The following is a 16,693-nucleotide window of genomic DNA, read 5'->3' on the forward strand; positions in this document are numbered from 1 at the left end:
TCGACTCCAAACTCCCCCCTGATGTCCGAGCTCCTTACCCTATCTCTAAGGCTGAGCCCGGCCACCCTACGGAGGAAGCTCATTTTGGCCGCTTGTATCCAAGATCTCGTTCTTTCGGTCACGACCCAGAGTTCGTGACCATAGGTGAGGGTTGGAACGTAGACCGACCAGTAAATGGAGAGCTTTGCCTTCCGGCTCAGCTCCCTCTTCACCAAGACGGACCGGTACAGCGCCTGTTTTACTGCTGCAGCCGCACAGATCCGCCTGTCGATCTCCCGCTCCACCTTACCCTCACTCGTGAACAAGACCCCGAGATACTTGAACTCCTTCGCTTGGGGTAGGCAGTTTGCCCCCACCTGGAGGGAGCAATCCGCCGGTTTCCGGCAGAGCACCATGGCCTCAGATTTGGAGGTGCTAACTCTCATCCCTGCCGCTTCGCACTCGGCTGCAAAACGCCCCAGTGAATGCTGGAGGTCACGGTCCGAGGAGGCAAACAGGACCACATCATCCGCAAACAGCAGAAAGGCGATCCCAAGACTCCCGAACCGGATCCTCTCCGCCCCCTGGCTGCGCCTAGATATCCTGTCCGTGAAGGTCACGAACAGGACCGGTGATAAAGGGCAGCCCTGGCGGAGGCCAACGCCCACCGGGAACGTGTCTGACTTACTACCAAGGAGACAAACACAGCTCCTACTGCAGGCGTACAGAGACCGGATGGCCCGTACCAACGGGTCCGGCACCCCATACTCCTGCAGCACCCCCCACAAAAAACCCAGAGGGACCCGGTCGAAAGCCTTCTCCAGGAAAGAGCTGGTCCACTGTTCCACGACCGGGACGGAATCCGCACTGTTCGTCTTGAATCTGAGGTTCGACAAGCGGTCGGAGCCTCCTCTCCAGCACCCTGGCATAAGCTTTTCCCGGGAGGCTGAGCAGTGTGATACCACGATAGTTCGAGCACACCCTCCGGTCCCCCTTCTTGAAGATGGGAACCACCACCCCGGTCTGCCAGTCCATGGGCACTGTTCCCAACCCCCATGCAACACTGAAAAGGCGTGTGAACCAAGACAGCCCAACAATGTCCAGCGCTTTCAGCATCTCAGGGCGGATCTCATCCACCCCTGGCGCCTTGCCACCAAGGAGCTTTTTGACTACCTTAGCGACCTCTGCCAGGGACATGTTGGCCGGGTTTAGGAGTTCCTCAAAGTGCTCTTTCCACCGCCCGACGATGTCCCCAGTCCGGGTCAGCAGTCCCCCCCCCCCCCCGCTGAGAACAGCCTGGGGTAGACCCTGCTTTCCCTTACTGTGCCGTCAGTAAGGGAACTGGACGTAAGGTAACAGCCCCGAGCAGCCGCGTCCACAATAGAGGCTTTGAACAAGGTCCACTCGGATTCCATGTCCCCAGCCTCCCTCGGGATTTGTGAAAAGTTCTTCCGGAGGTGGGAGTTGAAGACCTCCCGGACAGGATCCTCTGCCAGACGTTCCCAGTTCACCCTCACTACACGTTTGGGCTTGCCAGGTCTCTCTAGCCGAGTCCCCCGCCATCTGATCCAACTCACCACCAGGTGGTGATCAGTTGACAGCTCTGCTCCTCTCTTCACCCGAGTGTCCAAGACATACGGCCGCAGATCAGATGATACGATTACAAAGTCGATCATTGATCTCCGGCCTAAGGTGTTCTGGTACCAGGTACACTTATGAGCCACCTTATGTTCGAACATGGTGTTCGTTATGGACAAACTGTGGCTAGCACAGAAGTCCAACAACAAAACACCATTCGGGTTCAGATCGGGCAAGCCGTTCCTCCCAATCACGCCCCGCCAGGTTTCTACATAGCACCCGACCCTGATAATTCTCCCTGTGGGTGGTGGGTCCACAGGGTGACTGCTGCTCCATGATGTTTTTTCGGGCTGAGCCCGACCGGGCCCCATGGGCGAAAGCCCGGCCACCAGACGCTCGCCGACGAGCTCCCCTCCTGGGTCTGGCTCCGGGAGGGTGCCCCGGTTTCCCTTGTCTGGGCAAGGTAACTTCAGTCCGTGGGCTGCTTATCATCAGGGTTTATTGAACCGCTCTTAGTCTGGGCTCTCCCCCGAGACCTGTTTGCCTTGGGAGACCCTACCAGGGGCTGATGCCCCGGACAAGATAGCTCCTAGGATCACTGAGCCACTCAAACTCCTCCACCACGTTAAGGTGGCGATTCATAGGAGGGATCAGGATTAAATCCTGATCCCAAAAACGGGTATTTCAAAGCAAATCTGATCCTGAAAAGTTCAGATTCAGATTTGGTAATCCAATCCTGCCTTTGATCCGGATTAAACACTGCTGTTGAGTATTTCAAAACTTTAGTGGGAAATCTGGATCAGTTTGATCCTAAAAATCAAGATTACCCTGATCAGAGGTGGATTTGAGGGAGATTACATGTAAAGGTTTGAACAGCCTAAGTGTAACTGCTCCCAAAGTTCCTTGTATGATACAGATATAGCTACGCTTTACTGCTGTTTGAACAATGTTTATTATCTTTGCACATTCCTTTCTTTTTCAGCAAACACCACAACATATTCGTCGCGAAAACAATTAATACACATCAACATAATCAGTCAAATGCATTTATTAACATGCATTCAGCACACACACTTAATTTTCATAGCCAAAGTTCAAAAGGTTATGCCATTTGGAGCAGGTGTTACGGTTTACAGGCGGCCCTGTTAACTGGCGACTTTCGGCCAAATGCGTCTGTTGTTGTCGTTGTTACGGCAGCTGTTGAGAATAGCAAGAGAACACGTAGCGGTCCTCGTGAATGCCGTATTGTTTAATTCCTCAATTCAATGTCAAACCTTCTTGTGTAGTGTCCGGTCCAAACACACCGGACTAGACGTTGTAGAGTCTTTTAAGAGGCTTCCACTTGCGTGTTGTTTTTGCTTTGAAACAGGAAGTTAGCAAATTCCCCTTCCTTTGAAATAAAGTTGGTAAAATAACAAAACACACAATCGGCATAACATTTGGAGCCTGTTTTGTGCAAACATGTGTCACGTAGAAGAACTCTGTAGTACAGTACCAACACAATTAATATATATAATATATAATCATGTTCAATTCACGGGATTCAAACTCGTATCATTGGGTGGTAAAACAGTTGATTGTCGGGGATCTTACCACTAGGCCAAGACCGTCTCAAATTGCTCTGTTTGTACTATTAAATAACGTACAATTCAGTCAGCAGTCGCCACGAAAGGCAGAGTGCAACCAGGTCAACTTGCGACCACACTGCCGACTACCATGGAGCATGTTGACGTGAACCACGGAGCAAGTTACAATATTGCTGGTTTCTCAAACAAATAGTCGGCTGTTTTAATTCAAAACGTCTTTAAAGTGCTACAAATTCATGAGGAAAATGTTTGTGACGTTGTCATGAGGTAAACATACAAAATTTAATTCAGTTTGTTTTGTATAGCCCAATATCACAAATTACAAATTTGCCTCAGAGGACATCAGACACCGCCAGGTCCAATGAACCCTATGAGTCATAACTGTCTGAAACACCTTTCGTTGCAGACTGAAAACTCATCTGTTCAGACTATGGCCCATAAAAATAATGAATGAATATAAAATATAAAAACTATCTCCATCCTATTACAGAAACTGGATCAGTCGATTGGCATTTCAGGTAACGCAGGGAGGAAGCAGAGTTAATAAGGTGCAATGGAGAGATGTAAATTCATCCATAAGGAGAGAGAGAAGAGGAGATAGGTGCTCAGTGTATCCTAAAACATCCCCCAGCAGCCTATAAGCCTATAGCAGCATATCAAGGGGCTGGACCAGGGCAAACCTGATTCAGCCCTAACTATAAGCACTATTTAAGAGGAAAGTCTTAAGTCTATTCTTGAATGAGGTGACTGTGTCTGCCTCCCGGACTGAAAGTGGAAGCTGGTTCCATAAAAGAGGAGCTTGATAACTGAAGGCTCTGGCTCCCATCCTACTTTTTAGGACTCTAGGAACCACGAGTAGCCCCGCATTTAGTGAGCGCAGCTCTCTAGTGGGGCACTGTGATACCTTCAAAGGGACTGTCATCCCTTTGAAGTTATCACTATGGCAACCCTTGATGTTGGAAGCACACAGGTGTTCTAATTAGTGCAGTTTGACACACACACAGATTCTCATTTATATGACGTTGTGGGCCTCTCTCTCATTTCTTGGATTGTGATTCATATCTTTGATTATTTAGATGATAGAGTTTTGCTTCCATCTTTTCCAGTTAAGCAATTCAGGTCAATTTTTTTGTGCTTTGACGCTTTTCAGCAGGAAGTTTCCCTTTTTGGTATTTTCAGTTGTTCTCAGCTATTTTCAATTATCTTCAGCCATGATCAACCATTTTGAACCCTTTTCAGCCATTTTCAGCTATTGTTTCATATATTTCAGCTTCAAACTTCAAATTTTAGCATTCCAACGCATTTTCTGAAGGAAATGCTTTTTCTAGTTATGAATATTATCATTTCAGCCCTTTAAATGCTACACACTGGTCCTTTAAAGAGAACTGCTGTCTTCAATGTCTTCTTTTTTTTTTACAACAAACCAGCCACCCGACAAACAATATCACACTGCACCAGTGCAAAAGATTTGGGAACAACTGCGTAACACATAATGAGTCATTATTCACACAACCACCTTTGCAGGAAGACATAAACATGTTGTTTTTAAGTGTGTCAACAAATGTTCCAGAGCATCACATTAGAGTCACACCATCAAAGTAGCGACCTTGTTTAACCTTGTTTAGTTCAGTGTCACAATACTTACATTAATAATACTTACATTAATAACTAAAGATCAAGTTGGTGCCGCAGATGGCAGCCTCGGTACTGCGCTCTCTCGTACTTTTTCTGTTTTTGTTTGTTTGTCTCGTTTCCAGCTCTTCCTCTCTGATCACATTCAGCAGGGAGGAACTTTTAAACTTCCGTCAATCCACTGGTCAAACTTTTTCACCGCTTTTCATTGAACCGGAAAGCTTCACAGAGATTTTAGTTGGAGGAGCAGCGGCTCTTCTCGGAAGTTACCGGAGACGCCGATGGGGGAAACTGTTAAACTGCGTCCATCAATTCATCTGGTGAACGTCCACTCTCTGGCGAACAAGATTGATGAGCTGCTGCTCCTAAACCAAGCAAACACGGACCTGAGCAGATGTGCTGCCCTGTGCTTCACTGAAACCTGGCTCAGTGCGCACATCCCAGGCAGCGCACTCCATCTGCCGGGCTTCAACTCCTCCAAGCGGACCGCGTCACAGCTGTCGAGGAATCTATATTAATGAAGGTTGGTGTACAGATGTCACAGTGCTAATGGAATCATGGAGCCCTCACGTAGAAACACTTTTAATAGACTGCAAACCATTTTATTCACAGCAGGAGTTTTCCTCATTCATTCTGGCCGGTGTTTACATCCCACCTCAGGCCTGTGTGAGTTAGGCCCTCCAACCTGGCTGAGCAGATCACATGTTTACATCCCACCTCAGGCCTGTGTGAGTGAGGCCCTCCAACCTGGCTGAGCAGATCACCAATATGGAGCACAAACACCCAGACTCCCTGCTCATTGTTCTTGGGGACTTCAACAGAGCAAACCTCAGCAAAGAACTGCCAAAATACAGACAGCATATTAGCACCAGGGACAAAAACACACTGGACCACTGCTACACTGTGCTAAAGGACGCATACTGCTCAGTCCCTCGTGCAGCTTTGGGACTCTCTGATCATTGTCTAGTTCATCTCCTCCCGTCCTTCAGGCAGAAACTTAAATCTGCAAAGCCTGTGGTGAAGACGGTGAGGAGATGGACCAATGAGGCCAAGCACTTCTGCACATACAACAACAATAAACCCTGGTTTACTGCAACACTCAGTGAACCATAGTTAGCTTTGTTGGCCTAAAGAGGAGGTCTACAGAGGTGGAGACAGGACTCTGTACAACCAGGCCAGGAACACACTGACGAGGGAGATCAAGGTAGCTAAGAAGAGCTACACTGAAAAAATGGAAAAGAATATTTTCTGCTAACGACCCCTCGTCAGTTTGGAGAAGCCTGGAAGTACTCACGAACTACAGGAGACCGAGACAGAGAGGATGGGAAAAATCACATCCAGCACCCGGTCTATCAGCACTGGCACCCCCCAGGGATGTGTGCTCTCCCCACTGCTCTTCTCCCTCTACACCAACGACTGCGCCTCAGGGGACCCGTCAGTTAAACTCCTGAGGTTCACAGACGACACAACGGTCATCGGCCTCATCAGGAATGGTGATGAGTCTGCGTACAGACGGGAGATTGAACAGCTGGTCAGAACAACCTGGAGCTCGAAACTGTGGAGATGACAGTGGACTTTAGGAGGAGCCCCCCAACACTACCCCAGTTTAAATTGTCTGCGAGTAAAATGAAAGTTGAGCCTGTGTAGAATTGGGAAAACCAATAACTTGTTTGTTGTTGTTTGTTGAACAGCTGGGTCAATGTCTGAAACATTTACAGTATAGAATTTGACCACCTCTCCTTTTTTCTTGTAGTTTCATCTTGCATCACCACCTATAAGAAAACCCCTCCTCCAGTGCCGCCCCGAACTTCCACCTGCTCCACAGCCTCCAAGCCCTACATCTCCATCACAGCCCAGAGCAGCACAGAGTCTGCACAGGTACTGCACACGTCTATTCAAATGCTTCTTCCCTCATGCAGTCACACAACAACAACGTTTCCCTCTGTAGTTCAGGTTGTTTTGACTGGAAAGAAGAGCATCTCTTCAACTCTGGATGTACAGGCAGAAGGATCAAGATGCTTGAAAATACCTCCTTCCTTTTTTTAACGTACTCATGGCGAATGTGTCCACTGTTCAGCAAACAGTGGCTGGAGCTGTTATCCAATAGGTTTTGTACCCTGTAACACGTTTCCCTGTTACCCGGTGAGTCTTGGACTTGCACAGAGGCAGCACACAGCTTGAGGTAGTTCAAAAAGGCTTTATTTACCAACCAACACACATACAGGCTCGGTGACCCTCCTCCCTCTCTCCTCCTGCTCTTTATTGAGAAAAGACCACCTGATTAACCCCAGCTGAGGCTGATTAACCCTCAGCCCCAGCTGAGACTGATCAGACATCATTCCGGCACTGTTCCCTGAACCACACCCCCGCTCCACCCACTCTACAGCTGAGTCTAACCACACCCCACTGCCACATACCTCCACCGCCCGTCTTAGGCCAGGGTGCCATCTGGCTTAACCTACTCCTCCCCCCTCCCCCCCATGAGAGCGGGAGAGGAAGTCGGCCACGACCATCTGCGTCCCCGGCCTATGGATCACCTTGAAATTAAAAGGCTGTAAAGCCAGATACCACCAAGTGATCCGGGCGTTGGTATCTTTCATGCGGTGGAGCCATTGGAGCGGGGCGTGGTCCGACCAGAGGGTGAATGAGCGCCCCAGGAGGTAGTAGCGCAGGGAGTCGACCGCCCACCGGATGGCCAGGCACTCCTTCTCCACCGTGCTGTACCTGGCCTCTCTCTCTGACAGCTTCCGGCTGATGTACAGGACCGGGCGGTCAACCCCCTCTACCTGCTGGGACAAAACGGCCCCCAGCCCTCTGTTTGACGCATCAGTCTGCAGAGTGAAAGGATGAGAAAAGTTAGGTGTGTGAAGGAGTGGTTCCCCACAGAGAGCTTGTTTTACCTTCTCGAACACCAACTGGCACTGCTACGTCCACTGGACCGGATCTGAGGCACCTTTTCGGGTCAGGTCAGTCAAGGGGCTGGTCAGCTCTACAAAATTTGTAATGAAGCGCCTGTAGTAACCCGCCAGCCCCAGAAACTGCCTCACCTCTTTTTTTGTCTTGGGTGGTGGGCAGGCGGCAATGGCGGCAGTCTTGTCTACCTGAGGGCGCACCTGCCCGGCGCCCAAGTGGTACCCCAGATACCGTACCTCCCTCCGTCCAACTGCACACTTCCCTGGGTTGGCAGTCAGCCCCGCCTGCCTCAGGGACTCCAGCACCGCGCCCACCCGCTGCACATGCTCCGCCCAGGTGGTGCTGTGGATGATCACATCATCCAAGTAGGCGGCAGCATATGCAGCGTGCGGACGCAGCACCTGGTCCATGAGGCGTTGAAAGGTGGCTGGGGCCCCGAACAACCCAAAGGGAAGCGTGGTGAATTGGTACAAACCAAACGGAGTGGAGAAGGACGTTTTTTCCTTGGAATCTGGCGACAGAGGAATCTGCCAGTAGCCCTTGGTTAAATCCAGGGTCGTAAAAAAACGCGCAGTGCCCAGTCGGTCCAGGAGTTCGTCGACCCGGGGCATCGGGTAAGCATCGAACCATGACACATCATTCACCCTGCGATAGTCCACGCAGAACCATATAGATCCATCCTTCTTGACCACAAGAACAATGGGGCTACACCAGGCACTGTGTGACTCTTCTATTACCCCCATCTCCAGCATAGCAGCCAATTCCCTCTGAACCACTTTTCTCTTGTGTTCAGGTAACCTGTAGGGCCGCAACCGCACCGTCACGCTCGGAGGAGTCTCAATCTGGTGCATGATGAGGTTTGTGCGTCCTGGCAGGAGAGAGAACACGTCAGAAAACCGCTCTTGCAACTGGGCCATATCTGTTCTCTGGGTTCCAGAGAGATGGTCTTCACAAAGGAGCGAGGCCGGATTGGTAGATTTTGGGACCTCAGGCCCCAGCTCCTCTCTCTCAGATACCGCAGACACCAGAGAAACAGACTCCGTCTCCCTCCATGCTTTTAGGAGGTTGAGGTGGTAAATCTGTGTAGCTCCGCCCCTGTCAGAACGCACCACCTCATAATCGACATCCCCCACTCGCCGTGTGACCACAAAGGGCCCTTGCCACTTGGCGAGGAGTTTAGAGCTGGAAGAAGGAAGCAATACAAGTACCTTCTCTCCCGGCGTGAATTGTCTCAGCCTGGCCCCCCTGTCGTACAGGCGTTGTTGCCGCCCCTGGGCCTGGAGCAAATTCTCACGTGACAGCCGACCCAGTGTGTGGAGTTTTGCTCGCAGGTCCAGGACGTACTGGATCTCGTTTTTGCTGGTGCTCGGCCCCTCGTCCCAGTTTTCTTTAATGAGGTCGAGCACCCCCCTCGGAGTCCTGCCGAACAAAAGTTCAAAGGGAGAAAATCCCGTGGAGGCCTGGGGAACCTCCCGCACTGCAAACAACAGAGAGTCAAGCCATTTATCCCAATTACGCACATCTTCGCTAATAAATTTACGGACCATGGACTTCAAAGTCTTATTCAGACGCTCCACCAGACCGTCTGCCTGTGGGTGGTACACACTGGTCCGAATAGACTTGATGCCCAGTAACCCGTAAAGTTCTCTCAGTGTTCGTGACATGAACTGCGTGCCCTGGTGGGATTCCGACTCGGGAGATGACCTGAAACAGCGCCTGCGCGACACTTTTCGCAGAAATGTTGCGCAACGGCACTGCCTCCGGATATCGTGTTGCGTAGTCCACCAGGACTAACACAAAGCGATATCCGCGTGCACTCCGGTGCGGATATGACTGTGCTGCGTCAGGGCGCACCAACTGACCATCAATCCGTATCACTTGGTCAAAGGCTGAGCGTAGAGTGTCGTCCCGAGACTGCTCGAGTGGAAAATCTTCTGTGGAGTGAAACTCGGGAGCCGGTGGAGTCTCCACGGGGGGCTCCGCCGGTTCCCCCTCCCCGTCTGCAGTGTCGGCCGGCCTCGTGTCGCCGCTTAGCACCGCGCAGATATCGCATGTCCCTGTCGGCCGTGAACGCACCCCTGCAGCCTGTCCCATTAACTTGTTAAACCCCGGCCAATCTGTTCCCAATATTAGGGGGTGCGTAAGGCGGGAGCTAACCGCAACCTTTAAATTATGTTTTTTTCCCCCGTATCTAATTTCCACTGACACCATCGGATACTCGTGAACATCCCCATGCACACACCTTATCTTCACCCACAATGCCTCCATCAATGCCCCGGGTCGAACCAGGCTCTGGTGGATCATAGACTGCGTACAGCCCGAATCCACCATCGCCTGGTGTGTTCCCCCCTGGATTCTTACCGGAACACGGTACGTCCCTCCGGAAGTGCCCGGGCTGCCCGCACCTCCAACACTCCTGCCCTGGTGTTCGAGAACCCCCCTGTAGGTCAGGAAGAGTGCCGGTGCTGTCGGTGGGCGTTAGCTCGGGGACCCGCGGGAGGGGTGCCGGACACTGTGCCGGCGTCGACCCCGCCAGGGCCTGTGTGGGTGGCCTCCTCCGCGGGGCAGGTGTTGGCCGGAACGAAGCCGGCATGAGACTGCTGTCCCCCTGACCAGGTAAATGAACTGCCAGGTGGTCCTCCGCTAGGGTGATGGCAGTCACCAGCAGCGACAGCCGGTGGCAGCGGACCCACGCCGAGGTTCCGGATGATAATCCGCCCACAAACTCCTGCACCGTTCCCGGACCCCCGGGTTGTAGCCATCTGGTGGCCCTCCGGAAGTGCCCGGGCTGCCCTCCGGAAGTGCCCGGGCTGCCCGCACCTCCAACACTCCTGCCCTGGTGTTCGAGAACCCCCCTGTAGGTCAGGAACAGTGCCGGTGCTGTCGGTGGGCGGTAGCTCGGGGACCCGCGGGAGGGGCGCCGGACACTGTGCCGGCGTCGACCCCGCCAGGGCCTGTGTGGGTGGCCTCCTCCGCGGGGCAGGTGTTGGCCGGAACGAAGCCGGCATGAGACCGCTGTCCCCCTGACCAGGTGAATGAACTGCCAGGTGGTCCTCCGCTAGGGTGATGGCAGTCACCAGCAGCGACGGCCGGTGGCAGCGGACCCACGCCGAGGTTCCGGATGGTAATCCGCCCACAAACTCCTGCACCGTTCCCGGACCCCTGGGTTGTAGCCATCTGGTGGCCGCGTCCTCGAGCCGCTGCGCAAAAGCGAAGGGACGGTCCTCCGGCCCCAGCCTGGCCTCACGGAACCTCCGCCGGTGGTCCTCTGGGGACAGGCCCATCTGGTCGATCACCGCCTTGCGCACATTCGGATATCTTGCCTCTTCGCCTGGATCTGAAGCTCCCCCATGAACTGACGGTTCATCTCCGCCTGGTCCCTCTGCACCGCAGCGATCCCCGCCAGCATCTGCCCCAGCGCCACGATCGGCTGGCTCGGCCCCTCCAGCTGCTGCTCTCGGTGTTCCATCTGTGCCCCACGTTGGGTTCCACTGTAACACGTTTCCCTGTTACCCGGTGAGTCTTGCACAGAGGCAGCACACAGCTTGAGGTAGTTCAAAAAGGCTTTATTTACCAACCAACACACATACAGGCTCGGTGACCTTCCTCCCTCTCTCCTCCTGCTCTTTATTGAGAAAAGACCACCTGATTAGCCCCAGCTAAGACTGATCAGACATCATTCCGGCACTGTTCCCTGAGCCACACCCCCGCTCCACCCACTCTACAGCTGAGTCTAACCACACCCCACTGCCACATACCCCATTCCTGTTTATAAAATGAGCTTTCATGGTAGTTTTACCTCAGCTTTTCTTTTTACAAATACTAAGAAAAAGATTGTGGTTTGGGTTAAAATATGTAAGTTTGTTCCATAAAATAGTCTGTTTGCTGGTTAGGTAGAGAATTTAAGTCACAAAAGTACAGGAAAATAGGTCAACGCTGACTTGGTTTTATACAAAACACTAAAAGTGGTCCCCTGGGTGAAAGTCTGTTTTTTGGCCCATCTTACCTCACCCAACACCCGCCCTGTGAGGACTTTGTTGCATTTTATACGTCAGTTGCTCTGACTGTTTAATAATGACACCTTTGGCGGCTGGTTGAATTTGTTTTGGTAGGGCCATACAATCAATTATAGTAAACTTCCCAGAATGATTCAATGCAAAAAAAGTATCAAACACGTATTTCTACTTTGATGTTAAATATTGAACATTTATTCCAACACTGACATAAGGACATATCATATAATAATATTCAGTATAATATTTTAGCGTCACAGGTTGTCCCTAGGGCAAGCTAGGGTGGGGCAGTGCACGAGAGGCTGGAAAAGAGACACACACAGACATTTATAAAGTAAAAAGGGTGCACCAGCATCTCAGAGGGCTCCATTAAATCCAAACAATCAAAAAAGGTCAGTCCGTCAACTCAAAGCGTCCCGGAGGAGAAAAGGGTTCCATTAACCAAAACTAAACAAGTTCCCTTTACTAGGTCCTCTTCGTGACTGTGGCGTTTTCCTGCTCCACAGAGGCGTCCACTCTTCCAGCTCCTCTCCCCTGTTGTGCTCTCCCATCTGCCTTTTATCCAGTCTCCCAGCCCTGCCTCAATTAGGTGGCTTAAACCCCGACAGCTGTGTGAGTGGTGAGGCAGTCTGGGAGATGTAGTGCTGCCCATGGTGGCCATTTTGTGGTGTGGGCAATGATCCTGTGTGGGGATGTAGCGCCCCTCCACTACCTGTCCCCTGGTGATGCCACAATATATATAAATACTATCTAATGTAAATATAAATATCATAAATATATTATAATAAAATATAAATATTGTATAATATGAATCACATATATATGTATAAAATCTAAGAACCTGTTTATATATTAAGATGCCCCTATGAACCTTGTTCGGGTTAAAGTGTGCCTGTTTTTATCCTCCTCCTCGTTGTGTTTCTTCATCTCAACCCTGTGCCTGTCGTCCAGCTGGTAGTAGTTCACTTTGCCCAATATGGCTGCTTGAGGAGTTATCTTGTGTGTCCTGGTGTTCTCATGTTATCATGTTCTCATGTGTCCTGGTGTTCTCATGTTCTCATGTATCCTGGTGTTATCATGTGTGTCCTGGTGTTCTCATGTTCTCATGCGTCCTGTGGTTATCATGTGTGTCCTCGTGTTCTCATGTGTCCTGGTGTTCTCATGTGTGTCCTCGTGTTCTCATGTTCTCATATGTCCTGGTGTTCTCATGTTCTCATGTGTCCTGGTGTTCTCATGTTCTCATGTATCCTGGTGTTATCATGTGTGTCCTGGTGATCTCATGTGTGTCCTGATGTTCTCATGTTCCAATGTGTCCTGGTGTTCTCATGTATCCTGGTGTTATCATGTGTGTCCTGGTGTTCTCATGTTCTCCTGTTCTCATGTGTCCTGGTGTTCTCATGTTCTCATGCATCCTGGGGTTATCATGTGTGTCCTGGTATTCTCATGTGTGTCCTGATGTTCTCATGTTCTCATGTGTGTCCTGGTGTTCTCATGTTCTCATGTATCCTGGTGTTATCATGTGTGTCCTGGTGTTCTCATGTGTCCTGGTGTTCTCATGTGTGTCCTGGTGTTCTCATATGTCCTGGTGTTCTCATGTTCTCATGTGTGTCCTGGTGTTCTCATGTTATTATGTGTCCTGGTGTTCTCATGTTCTCATGCTTTCTGGTGTTCTCATGTGTGTCCTGGTGTTCTCATGTTCTCATGTGTGTCCTGGTGTTCTCATGTTATCATGCGTCCTGGTGTTCTCATGTGTGTCCTCGTGTTCTCATGCGTCCTGGTGTTCTCATGTGTGTCCTGGTGTTCTCATGTGTGTCCTGGTGTTCTCATGTTCTCATGTATCCTGGTGTTATCATGTGTGTCCTGGTGTTCTCATGCATCCTGGTGTTCTCATATGTGTCCTGGTGTTCTCATGTTCTCCTGTTCTCATATGTCCTGGTGTTCTCATGCGTCCTGGTGTTATCATGTGTGTCCTGGTGTTCTCATGTTCTCATGTGTCCTGGTGTTCTCATGTGTGTCCTGGTGTTCTCATGTTCTCATGCGTTTCTCATTGTGGCAGCGGGGTGTGGCTAGGCTCAGCTCAGGGAACAGTGTCATGATGTGTAAATGAGCCTCAGCTGGGATCAATTGTGTGTGTGTTTTGTGTTCCATATAAGAGCAGGAGTAGCTGGAGAGGAGGGAGAGCGGGTAGCGGAGGCCCAGATCGGTCGCTACCAGAAGCGTGACAAATAAATATATAAAAACTTACTGCCCTGACAATTGTGTGTGTTGCCCTCTTTGGTGCCTGCCCGAGACTCAAACCTGTTACAGTGGAGCCAAACGTGGGTGGGCATATGGAGCACCAGGAGCAACACGCCGAGGGGCCGACCCAGCCGATTGTGGCGCTGGGACAGATGCTGGTGGGGATCGCAGCCATGCAGCACGAGCAGGCGGAGATGAACCGACTTTTTCTGAGTCAGCTGCAGCTCCACCGGCAGCGAGGCCCTCCGCACTGGCGGGGATCACCCTGCACAGGATGACCGCAGCGGATGACGCACAGTCATTCCTGGACTGCTTCGAGGCTACAGAGTGGGCGGTCCGCCTCCTGCCTCTTCTGGCCGGGGAGGCACAGACAGCGGCTCTGGGGCTGCCACCGGTAAGCAGGCAGGTGTACGCGGACGTGCGTAAAGCCGTCATACAGCCGCTGGGCCTGTCTCCGGAGGACCACCGGCGGAGGTTCCGGGAGGCCAGTCTGGGGTCCGAGGACCGACCATTTGTTTTCGCCCAGCAGCTGAAGGACGCCGCCACCAGATGGCTGCAACCGGGGGGCTCGGTGGGGGCACAGGAGGTAGCGGAGAAGGTGGTCCTGGAACAGTTTGTGGGCGGCCTGCCGTCCCGAACGTCAGCCTGGGTCCGCTGTCACCGGCCGGCGGCACTAGAGACCGCCATCACCTTGGCGGAAGATCACCTGGCCGTTCATTCCCCCGGGCAGCGGGACGGTGGTCGTGCGGCGGCTACGGCCCGGCCTATACCCGCCCCACGGAGGACGCTACTTCCGCAGCCTCGGGCACGGCTGCCGCCGAGGCCAGCACCCCTCCCTCAGGTCCCCGATCCACCAACCACGGCCAACACCGGCACTCTTCCTGACCTACAGGGGGGTTCTCAAACACCAGGGCAGGAGTGTTGGAGGTGCGGGCAGCCCGGGCACCTCCGGAGAGAGTTTCCGCTGATGGAGGTGGGCCAGGTGATCCGGGTTGCCGGCCCCTTCAACACCCTCCCCCAGTCCGGGAGCAACGTATCGCGTTCCGGTAAGAATCCAGGGGGGTACACATCAGGCGATGGTGGATTCGGGCTGTACGCAGTCTATGATCCACCAGAGCCTGGTTCGGCCCGGGGCATTGGTGGAGGCATTGTGGGTGAAAATAAGGTGTGTGCATGGGGATGTTCACGAGTATCCTATGGTGTCAGCGGAAATTAGATACGGGGGAAAAAGCATAATGTGAAGGTCGCGGTTAGCTCCCACCTTACGTACCCCCTAATCTTGGGAACAGATTGGCCGGGGTTTAATAAATTAATGGGACAGGCTGCGGGGGTGCGTTCACGGCCGACAAGGATATGTGATATCTGTGCTGTGCTCAGCTGCAGACGGGGAGGGGGAACCGGCGGAGCCCCCCGTGGAGACTCCACCGGCTCCCGAGTTTCACTCCATGGAGGATTTTCCACTCGAGCAGTCTCGTGACGATACTCTACGCTCAGCCTTCGACCAAGTGATACGAATTGATGGTCAGTTGGTGCGCCCTGACGCAGCGCAGTCATATCCACACTTTTCATTGATTAGGGACAGACTGTACAGAGTGAGCCATGACGCTCAGACAGGAGAGGAAAGCACCCAGTTGCTGGTGCCGAAGAGCCGCCGGGAAATGATTTTCCATGTTCTCTTGTGCTCATTTGTATCCTGGTGTTCTCATGTTCTCATGTGTGTCCTGGTGTTCTCATGTTATCATGTGTGTCCTGGTGTTCTCATGTGTCCTGGTGTTCTCATGTTCTCATGTGTGTCCTGGTGTTCTCATGTGTGTCCTGGTGTCCTCTCATGTTTTATTAATTCTTCCAACAAGTGCTTCATGTCCCTTACTCCATAACTGTCCATCCTGGATCTGTACCTGTTGATTTTACCGGGTTGCGCTCCCCGTCAAGTCGTTAAAAAAAAAAAAAAGGCGCCTGACGAGATCGCGCAGACAAGGCTTTTTTCTAATGTAGCAGAGATCAGTTTTCCATTGGACATTGCTCACTTACTTTAAGGAATACCCACCAAATGACCATTTATATACAAGTAAAAAAACATACTTTTTCTCACATGCCTCCATTATGTATCAAATAATGGAGAAAGAAAAAAAAATGTATTGAAGTAAATGAAGGCCTTTTTTAACAAAAGCAAAACTATATCAAAACAACAGTTTAGGTTTTAGCGAAGATGCATGTGTTTGGGAAGTTGTGAGAATACCACGAGTTATCTGAGAGTTTTTAATTAATGATCAATATATTAAATTCAATTCAATTCAGTTTGTTTTATATAGCCCAATATCACAAATTAAGGATTTGCCTCAGAGGGCTTTACAATCTGTACACATACGACACCCCTGACCTTTGACCTCACATCGGATCAGGAAAAACTCACAAATAATAGAAAAAACCCTTTCAGGGGGAAAAAAGTGAAGAAACCTTCAGGAGAGCAACAGAGGAGGATCCCTCTCCCCGGATGGACAGAAGCAATAGATGTCATGTGTACAGAATGAACAAAGTTACAGAGTTACAACACATTCAATGAATATGACAGAAATGTATAAATGGCCCTCCACAGTCCATGAAACAGAAGGAGGTAGAGAGGAGGGGGGGCAGGGCTCATCAGCAGTGCCAACGCGAGGCCGGCTCACCAGGCATCAGACAAAGCCAAGTCCAATGGACCCTATGAGACGTGAAGTCACAAAGACTCCGGGGAGCAGAGTTAATAAGGTGCAA

At 51.4% G+C, this 16,693-nt stretch overlaps 1 protein-coding gene across 1 annotated transcript in view; it reads left to right on the forward strand.

The window, feature by feature from the left end:
* The window catches only part of LOC117746568 (disks large-associated protein 1-like), a 98,342-nt gene that overhangs the window by 52,299 nt on the left and 29,350 nt on the right, over positions 1 to 16,693 (forward strand). The window contains exon 9 of the mRNA XM_034555794.1: positions 6,529 to 6,653. Coding sequence (XP_034411685.1) covers positions 6,529 to 6,653 — 125 coding nt within the window. The remainder of the gene's footprint in view (positions 1 to 6,528; positions 6,654 to 16,693) is intronic.

Source organism: Cyclopterus lumpus, chromosome 17 (genome assembly GCF_009769545.1).
Source record: "Cyclopterus lumpus isolate fCycLum1 chromosome 17, fCycLum1.pri, whole genome shotgun sequence".
Lineage (NCBI taxonomy): Eukaryota > Metazoa > Chordata > Actinopteri > Perciformes > Cyclopteridae > Cyclopterus > Cyclopterus lumpus.